Source organism: Denticeps clupeoides, chromosome 1 (genome assembly GCF_900700375.1).
Source record: "Denticeps clupeoides chromosome 1, fDenClu1.1, whole genome shotgun sequence".
Classification (NCBI taxonomy): Eukaryota; Metazoa; Chordata; class Actinopteri; order Clupeiformes; family Denticipitidae; genus Denticeps; species Denticeps clupeoides.
Window position 1 is genome coordinate 3,274,036 of NC_041707.1, and position 10,199 is coordinate 3,284,234.

At 42.1% G+C, this 10,199-nt stretch overlaps 2 protein-coding genes across 2 annotated transcripts; both read left to right on the top strand.

The window, feature by feature from the left end:
- The first annotated feature begins 1,031 nt into the window (after positions 1 to 1,031).
- LOC114789635 (zinc finger protein 845-like) lies at positions 1,032 to 4,545 on the top strand. The gene is given in 3 exon segments (XM_028978874.1): positions 1,032 to 1,165; positions 1,691 to 3,263; positions 3,265 to 4,545. Coding segments are annotated over 2 exon segments (1,824 nt in total). The 5' UTR covers positions 1,032 to 1,165; positions 1,691 to 1,740; the 3' UTR covers positions 3,566 to 4,545.
- Positions 4,546 to 7,924: 3,379 nt separating this feature from the next.
- On the top strand, positions 7,925 to 10,199 carry LOC114789909 (zinc finger protein 239-like). Its single transcript, XM_028979415.1, has 2 exons — positions 7,925 to 8,058; positions 8,584 to 10,199. The coding sequence occupies exon 2, from the start codon at positions 8,634 to 8,636 to the stop codon at positions 9,699 to 9,701; it is 1,068 nt and encodes a 355-aa protein (XP_028835248.1). The 5' UTR covers positions 7,925 to 8,058; positions 8,584 to 8,633; the 3' UTR covers positions 9,702 to 10,199.

Sequence of the window (10,199 nt, forward strand, 5' to 3'; positions counted from 1 at the left end):
AACACACTCGCCTATGAACCAGAAGACCCGGGTTCGAATCCCACTTACTACCATTGTGTCCCTGAGCAAGACACTTAACCCTAAATTGCCCCAGGGAGACTGTCCCTGTAATACTGATTGTAAGTCGCTCTGGATAAGGGCGTCTGATAAATGCTGTAAATGTAAATGAGTCATTGCAACTGGACTTTCTTTCTTTATGGTAGAGACGTTTCAGTCTGTATCAACAGATACAGTCAATATGAGGGACGTTGGCTTGTGACCACAGAAGGAGCAACACCTCAGGGACAGAATCAGTGCTGTACCTTCACCTTAAGGACAAAGGACCCAGGCCCAATTCACACGTCCACCAGGTTGGTTACATTTAACGACCACTTAACATGGGGAAGGATGAGCTGCCAGGGCGGGGCTGTCACATCCACCCACCCCCTCCTCCTTATCGAGCCTATTCAAGGCAGGATTGAGGAGAAACCAACCTGGAGGATTAATTTGTCACAAGCCAACTTTCCTCTAATTGATAAAGTTCTGTGGATGCAGAATGAAACGTCTCTACATTAAAGAAAGAAAGTCCATTTGCCACGACTCAACTTTCAGACTGACGTGTGCAGCAGGACCGTGAAATACACACTGAGCGCTAAAACTCCGCCCCCAACGCCTGCTAAACTACTTTAGCTTCTATGCTAGCGGTGCAAGAGAAGTACAAAAGACGAAATGTTCAGAGTGCAGAACTAAAAAAAAAATTAATAGTAGGTTGTAAATTCTAGTAGTGACATATCTTCAAAACAACGTGCTTTAAGGTTGTTCTAGGTTGTTGTTCTAGGTTGTTTTGTACCGCTGTATTTGGTCGTTTGTAAAGGAAACTGTTTAAACCCGACTGGTTTTTCAGGAGAGTTTCTAGCAGACAAGTGAGAAAATTTGTTCACATTCTGGTCACTCGTAACACAGCGACGTCCCGAAAGGATTTGCTGCGTTCGACTTCTCCGATTGGCTCTGATGAAAAAGGAAGTACAAGCTGTCATTTGGTTGGCTGTCGTAGTAAATATTGTCCCGCCTCTTGGGACATGACGTCATACGTCCCCACACCTAATTGTTCCCGCATGAAATGGCGGAGAAGTAGAGAAGAATGCAGCAAGCTTGTTACGAATCCGACACGGATGCAGAACTACTTGTAAGATCAGTTTGAATCTATTTAATTTTCTTGTGCTACGTGTGTTTTGTGGGTTTAGATAAAGATGACAACTAAAGTGATATAAAAGATGTCATTTCCAGCATGTAGCATTAAGGAGGTTAATTTATCGCCACAGTCTTTAGAGAGTTTTTGTTCAATATTTTAAAAGCACAATTAGAAGACGCACTTATCCGGAGTAACTTACAAACAGCAGTTTAAGGGATATTTTCCCTTGAGCAACTCGGGTTAAGTTTAGTCCTGCTTCAACAAAAGCATCTACTGCTCCGTGTTGCCTTTCAGGTAAAGATTAAGCCCTTTCACATCTTGTACACAACAAAAACGATTTAAAAATCACTTAAATGTGTTAGCAACAAACATCAGTGACTCATTTTGTGATTTTCTGTTTTTGACTAAATAAATCAGCTAAATAAACTAGCTAACCCTTGCAGTACATTAACTTATTTTTGACATAAACTGTACATTACCTACAATAACCATGGTTTTTACATGTTTTTCTTGTTTCAGTTGCAGACCAAGATGGACATAAAGAGTCTGAAACTGAGTTTTATATAAAAATGGAAAAGAACCAAAAATACAAAGTGATGCATGCTGGAGGGAAGCCCTACCAGTGTACAGAGTGTGGGAGGACTTTTTCAGGAGAATCAAGCCTTAAAATTCACCAGAGGATCCATACTGGAGAGAAGCCCTACCAGTGCACAGAGTGTGGGAGGAGTTTTACACAAGCATCAAACCTTAAAACTCACCAGATGATCCATACTGGAGAGAAGCCCTACCAGTGTACAGAGTGTGGGAGGAGTTTTACAAAAGCATCTCAGCTTAAAATACACCAGCGAATCCATACTGGAGAGAAGCCCTACCAGTGTACAGAGTGTGGGAGGAGTTTTTCAGAAGCATCAAGTTTTAGAAACCACCAAAAGATCCATACTGGAGAGAAGCCCTACCAGTGCACAGAGTGTGGGAGGAGTTTTTCACAAGAATCAAACCTTAAAAAACACCAAAAGATCCATACTGGAGAGAAGCCCTACCAGTGTACAGAGTGTGGGAGGAGTTTTTCAGAATCATCAAGCCTTAGAAACCACCAGAGGATCCATACTGGAGAGAAGCCCTACCAGTGCACAGAGTGTGGGAGGAGTTTTTCACAAGAATCAAACCTTAAAAAACACCAGAGGATCCATACTGGAGAGAAGCCCTACCAGTGTACAGAGTGTGGGAGGAGTTTTTCAGAAGCATCAAGCCTTAGAAACCACCAGAGGATCCATACTGGAGAGAAGCCCTACCAGTGCACAGAGTGTGGGAGGAGTTTTTCAGAAGCATCAAGCCTTAGAAACCACCAGAGGATCCATACTGGAGAGAAGCCCTACCAGTGTACAGAGTGTGGGAGGAGTTTTTCAGAATCATCAAGCCTTAAAACTCACCAGAGGATCCATACTGGAGAGAAGCCCTACCAGTGCACAGAGTGTGGGAGGAGTTTTTCAGAATCATCAAGCCTTAAAACTCACCAGAGGATCCATACTGGAGAGAAGCCCTACCAGTGTACAGAGTGTGGGAGGAGTTTTACAAAAGCATCTCAGCTTAAAATACACCAGCGAATCCATACTGGAGAGAAGCCCTACCAGTGTACAGAGTGTGGGAGGAGTTTTACACAAGCATCAAGCCTTAAAACTCACCAGATGATCCATACTGGAGAGAAGCCCTACCAGTGTACAGAGTGTGGGAGGAGTTTTTCAGAAGCATCAAGTTTTAGAAACCACCAAAAGATCCATACTGGAGAGAAGCCCTACCAGTGTACAGAGTGTGGGAGGAGTTTTACAAAAGCATCTCAGCTTAAAATACACCAGCGAATCCATACTGGAGAGAAGCCCTACCAGTGTACAGAGTGTGGGAGGAGTTTTTCAGAAGCATCAAGTTTTAGAAACCACCAAAAGATCCATACTGGAGAGAAGCCCTACCAGTGTACAGAGTGTGGGAGGAGTTTTTCAGAAGCATCAAGCCTTAGAAACCACCAGAGGATCCATACTGGAGAGAAGCCCTACCAGTGCACAGAGTGTGGGAGGAGTTTTTCACAAGAATCAAACCTTAAAAAAACACCAGAGGATCCATACTGGAGAGAAGCCCTACCAGTGCACAGAGTGTGGGAGGAGTTTTTCACTAGCATCACACCTTCAAAAACACCAGAGGATCCATACTGGAGAGAAGCCCTACCAGTGCACAGAGTGTGGGAGGAGTTTTTCACAAGAATCAAGCCTTAAAAACCACCAGTGGATCCATACTGGAGAGAAACCTTATGGCTGCGTATTTTGTTACAAAACATTTACAACATCTTGGTACCTTAAAAAGCACCAGCTGATACATGCAGAAGGAAAAAACAGTGTGAGCTGAGCTTTTTAGACATTTAGCACTTTAAAGGTTCCATGACATGAATATTAGTCCCCTAATACTGTATGTGAAGTCTCGTTCTGAAATTCAGCTTTGGTGCATAATTACTAGGGGTGGGGGAAAAAATCGATACAGCATAGTATCGCGATATTTTGCATGGTGATATTGTATCGATACAGGGACACCAAATATCGATATTTTGTACACAAATTTAAATAAACAAATCAAACTGTTAGTACAATGATTAAAGCAATACATTTTTTACTCCACCGGGTGGTGCTGTTGGGCGTTTTCTTTAGTGAGGTCAGCAAAGGTGAGAGTCAGCGTGTGGGATGAATTCGGTAAAACAAAAATGGAGGCAGAGAAAGAGATTAGGAAAGCGCCGTCCGTGTTTAAGTCAAACGTCTGGATGTATTTTGGATTTTTTGACAAGGATGGGACAAAAAAGATGGATATGACACACACGATTTGCAAGGAGTGTCGTATGAAAGTAAAGTATTCTGGAAATACTACGAACATGAGGGCTCATCTCACCCGCCACCATCCTGAGATATTGTTAGCTGAGGACGGCAAAGCTAAACCAGCTCCACTGAAAAATCAACCAACGCTGGACACACTTAGCTTAACAAAACTACCTCCCAATTCAGAGCGAGCTAAGAGAATAACACAATCCATAACGTACTTCATGCAGACATTCCTTCACTGTCCAAATGTCTTTAACTGTTCTTTTAATGCATCAACAAACAGGTCATTTTGCTTATCTTAATTTAAGAGAACAGGTTTAATTTTATTGTCGTTTAACATTTTTATTTAGTTAATGCAAATCTACATTTTTAGTTTATTTTCATTTAACAGAGATTTACTTTAAAATTATTAAGCTGCTGAAGTTGCTGCATAACTTTTTGCAATTTATACTGTTCAAAGTACCTGTAATTCTATGTCAGTAACAGTTTGTCAGCAATAAAAATGATGAAAGTGAATGACTAAAGACTATTTTTGTAAGATTAAATGTATTTTGACAAAGTTTACCTTTATGGACATAATTTGCAGTTGGAAAAAAACGTGATTATCACAATATATCGTATCGCAATACTTAGCATATCGCAGAATGTTTAAAATCGCAATAATATTGTATCGTGAGTTAAATATCGTGATAATATCGTATCGTGGGGTCTCTGGTGATTCCCACCTCTAATAATTACTGCCACTTTTAGGCAGTCCCGTGATTCTATGCTCCAGAATGCGATTTTTGTGTGTCTGTAGCACTAAATGCAAAGGAGGAAGAGAGAGGCGGGACGAGGAGAGCGGCCTATAGGAGTTGAGGGAGCATTCAAGGAAATGATGTCATTGGTGAACACCATTCACCAACTACAATGTTTGGCGCAGACAGGAAGTCGTGTCTTTGTGTTTTTTTTTTTTTTTCAGAAAAAACTGATACAAATTTTTTGTACACTGGATTGTGAACGGTATTAATTCAAAATGTCAAATAAGAGACTATGTAAGATAAGGTAAAAGGAAAACATTCATCTAGACTCTTCTCCGTCTTGGCCCCTCGGTGGTGGAATGAACTTCCCCTCGAGGTCAGAACAGCTCAGTCACTGAGCACCTTCAAACGACAGCTCAAGACCTCCCTCTTTAAAGAATATTTAGATTAAATTGTAATTTTCTTGTTGTCAAACTTTGTGTACAGAATCTACAACAGAGTGAATTAAATAGATGTATTCATAGTTGGGGTCCTAGTGAACCGGAATTGATCTCTTCATCGATGGTAACTTGAAAGCACGTTGTAAGTCGCTCTGGATAAGGGCGTCTGCCAAATGCCGTAAATGTAAATGTAAATAAGGTAAAGACATATGGTTGGTTGCGATGTATGATTAACTTTGAAGAATGACATGAAGCATAATAACGTTTACCAATAAAATCGTCTTGGTCCACCTCAGGTCCTGCTGAGTGTTTCTTTCACCTGCTGCAAAGAAAGCTTACCACAAAATGCAATGAACGGTGTTCCCACTGTTACACCATCTCCTAAGAGGACCGGCAAGAGTCCCAACTGCATCTCTTACAGGCTGTCTCGCTGCCAAGATGGTTGACTGGTGTGCATGTGCACTGTAGCCCTAGGTAGAGGGGACCGTTGTGCAAGGTAACCGCTTGTGATTTTGGACGTCCCCTCCTCTTTTGGCTGCCGAAGTGTTTTTCCTTTATGTGTTTCCTACAGTGGAGTAGATCTCGACAATGATAGAGAGGGTCAGGCAGGGTGCGCTGACCTTGATTTTGGCGGCCCCTCTCTGTCAAACCTTTCTGCAGAACCTGCTGGAGCAAGTCGGTAGTGGCCTAGTGGCTAACACACTCGCCTATGAACCAGAAGACCCAGGTTCAAACCCCACTTTCTACCATTGTGTCCCTGAGCAAGGCAGTTAACCCTAAATTGCTCCAGGGGGGGACTGTCCCTGTAACTACTGATTGGAAGTCGCTCTGGACTTTATGCCAAAGTCTTTCAGTTCTTTGGCTTTTTAGCTGCAGTCCTTTTCTCTGCCAACCTTTCACAATGGAGAGGAACCTTGATCTGCTCTGCTCAGTGCAAGCAGGCATTTTGTTCATGTCAGCACCTGTTTGTCTGCTTCGTGAAGCCAGCACAAGGCCAGCGTCTTTCACACTGGATTGTAGAGGCCAAGTGAAACATCAAGCCTTGTAATTATCCAGTGGCCCTCATTATTTTAACGAGGTTTCATAGAGAAATGCAACACAAACACACCAAACCATTTCAGGTAACTTACTTCATCCTCTAATACCTGTAACTTCAACATTTACCCTTCTAACCATGAACAGGGACAAGAGGTCGCGTTTTTTTTGACAGGCACCGTCAGATATCGTAACCGTGCTGCGAGTAGAAACAGTGGAGGGAAGAGGTGTTTGTTCCCTTCAATGTGTCACATTTAAATGTCAGATCATAAAACAAATTGAAATTTTAGTCAAAGACAACAAAAAAAGTCCAACATAAAATGCTTTTTAAAAGTGACAGATTTTATTATTAAGAAAGAGACAGGTCTGTTTATTGCTCTCAAAGTACACAATTATACACTCAATAATAAATTAATTCAGCTAACCATTGTCGTGTAGTATTATTTTGACATATTTTTACATTTCACTCTCAGACTACCTTCAGCCGGGAAACATTTTTCCCAGCTGCTTGTCTTCGTCTGTGATCTCACGTTGTTCATCGTCTTTCGCTGCCCAGCGCAATCTAGGGTGACATGTCTGTAAAGATTCTCAGTCATCCAGGAGAATTTGTCTGAAAGTTGAGAAAGTTGAGGGTGGTAGTAGCCTAGTGGGTAACACACTCGCCTATGAACCAGAAGACCCGGGTTCGAATCCCACTTACTACCATTGTGTCCCTGAGCAAGACACTTAACCCTAAATTGCCCCAGGGAGACTGTCCCTGTAATACTGATTGTAAGTCGCTCTGGATAAGGGCGTCTGATAAATGCTGTAAATGTAAATGAGTCATTGCAACTGGACTTTCTTTCTTTATGGTAGAGACGTTTCAGTCTGTATCAACAGATACAGTCAATATGAGGGACGTTGGCTTGTGACCACAGAAGGAGCAACACCTCAGGGACAGAATCAGTGCTGTACCTTCACCTTAAGGACAAAGGACCCAGGCCCAATTCACACGTCCACCAGGTTGGTTACATTTAACGACCACTTAACATGGGGAAGGATGAGCTGCCAGGGCGGGGCTGTCACATCCACCCACCCCCTCCTCCTTATCGAGCCTATTCAAGGCAGGATTGAGGAGAAACCAACCTGGAGGATTAATTTGTCACAAGCCAACTTCCCTCTAATTGATAAAGTTCTGTGGATGCAGAATGAAACGTCTCTACATTAAAGAAAGAAAGTCCATTTGCCACGACTCAACTTTCAGACTGACGTGTGCAGCAGGACCGTGAAATACACACTGAGCGCTAAAACTCCGCCCCCAACGCCTGCTAAACTACTTTAGCTTCTATGCTAGCGGTGCAAGAGAAGTACAAAAGACGAAATGTTCAGAGTGCAGAACTAAAAAAAAAATTAATAGTAGGTTGTAAATTCTAGTAGTGACATATCTTCAAAACAACGTGCTTTAAGGTTATTCTAGGTTGTTGTTCTAGGTTGTTTTGTACCGCTGTATTTGGTCGTTTGTAAAGGAAACTGTTTAAACCCGACTGGTTTTTCAGGAGAGTTTCTAGCAGACAAGTGAGAAAATTTGTTCACATTCTGGTCACTCGTAACACAGCGACGTCCCGAAAGGATTTGCTGCGTTCGACTTCTCCGATTGGCTCTGATGAAAAAGGAAGTACAAGCTGTCATTTGGTTGGCTGTCGTAGTAAATATTGTCCCGCCTCTTGGGACATGACGTCATACGTCCCCACACCTAATTGTTCCCGCATGAAATGGCGGAGAAGTAGAGAAGAATGCAGCAAGCTTGTTACGAATCCGACACGGATGCAGAACTACTTGTAAGATCAGTTTGAATCTATTTAATTTTCTTGTGCTACGTGTGTTTTGTGGGTTTAGATAAAGATGACAACTAAAGTGATATAAAAGATGTCATTTCCAGCATGTAGCATTAAGGAGGTTAATTTATCGCCACAGTCTTTAGAGAGTTTTTGTTCAATATTTTAAAAGCACAATTAGAAGACGCACTTATCCGGAGTAACTTACAAACAGCAGTTTAAGGGATATTTTCCCTTGAGCAACTCGGGTTAAGTTTAGTCCTGCTTCAACAAAAGCATCTACTGCTCCGTGTTGCCTTTCAGGTAAAGATTAAGCCCTTTCACATCTTGTACACAACAAAAACGATTTAAAAATCACTTAAATGTGTTAGCAACAAACATCAGTGACTCATTTTGTGATTTTCTGTTTTTGACTAAATAAATCAGCTAAATAAACTAGCTAACCCTTGCAGTACATTAACTTATTTTTGACATAAACTGTACATTACCTACAATAACCATGGTTTTTACATGTTTTTCTTGTTTCAGTTGCAGACCAAGATGGACATAAAGAGTCTGAAACTGAGTTTTATATAAAAATGGAAAAGAACCAAAAATACAAAGTGATGCATGCTGGAGGGAAGCCCTACCAGTGTACAGAGTGTGGGAGGACTTTTTCAGGAGAATCAAGCCTTAAAATTCACCAGAGGATCCATACTGGAGAGAAGCCCTACCAGTGCACAGAGTGTGGGAGGAGTTTTACACAAGCATCAAACCTTAAAACTCACCAGATGATCCATACTGGAGAGAAGCCCTACCAGTGTACAGAGTGTGGGAGGAGTTTTTCAGAATCATCAAGCCTTAGAAACCACCAGAGGATCCATACTGGAGAGAAGCCCTACCAGTGCACAGAGTGTGGGAGGAGTTTTAGAAAAGCATCTAGGCTTACAATACACCAGCGAATCCATACTGGAGAGAAGCCCTACCAGTGTACAGAGTGTGGGAGGAGTTTTTCAGAATCATCAAGCCTTAGAAACCACCAGAGGATCCATACTGGAGAGAAGCCCTACCAGTGCACAGAGTGTGGGAGGAGTTTTTCACAAGAATCAAACCTTAAAAAACACCAGAGGATCCATACTGGAGAGAAGCCCTACCAGTGTACAGAGTGTGGGAGGAGTTTTTCAGTAGCATCAAGCCTTAGAAACCACCAGATGATCCATACTGGAGAGAAGCCCTACCAGTGCACAGAGTGTGGGAAGAGTTTTTCACTAGCATCACACCTTCAAAAACACCAGAGGATCCATACTGGAGAGAAGCCCTACCAGTGCACAGAGTGTGGGAGGAGTTTTTCACAAGAATCAAGCCTTAAAAACCACCAGAGGATCCATACTGGAGAAAAGCCCTACCAGTGTACAGAGTGTGGGAGGAGTTTTTCAGAAGCATCAAGTCTTAAAAAACACCACAGGATCCATACTGGAGAGAAGCCCTATCATTGTACAGAGTGTGGGAGGAGTTTTTCACTAGAATCAATCCTTAAAAAACACCAGAGGGTACATACTGGAGAGAAACCTTATGGCTGCTTATTTTGTTACAAAACATTTACAACATCTTGGTACCTTAAAAAGCACCAGCTGATACATGCAGAAGGAAAAAACAGTGTGAGCTGAGCTTTTTAGACATTTAGCACTTTAAAGGTTCCATGACATGAATATTAGTCCCCTAATACTGTATGTGAAGTCTCGTTCTGAAATTCAGCTTTGGTGCATAATTACAGCCACTGTTAGGCAGTCCCGTGATTCTATGCTCCAGAATGCGATTTTTGTGTGTCTGTAGCACTAAATGCAAAGGAGGAAGAGAGAGGCGGGACGAGGAGAGCGGCCTATAGGAGTTGAGGGAGCATTCAAGGAAATGATGTCATTGGTGAACACCATTCACCAACTACAATGTTTGGCGCAGACAGGAAATCGTGTCTTTGTGGGTTTTTTTTTTTTTCAGAAAAAACTGATACAAATTTTTTGTACACTGGATTGTGAACGGTATTAATTCAAAATGTCAAATAAGAGACTATGTAAGATAAGGTAAAAGGAAAACATTCATCTAGACTCTTCTCCGTCTTGGCCCCTCGGTGGTGGAATGAACTTCCCCTCGAGGTCAGAACAGCTCAG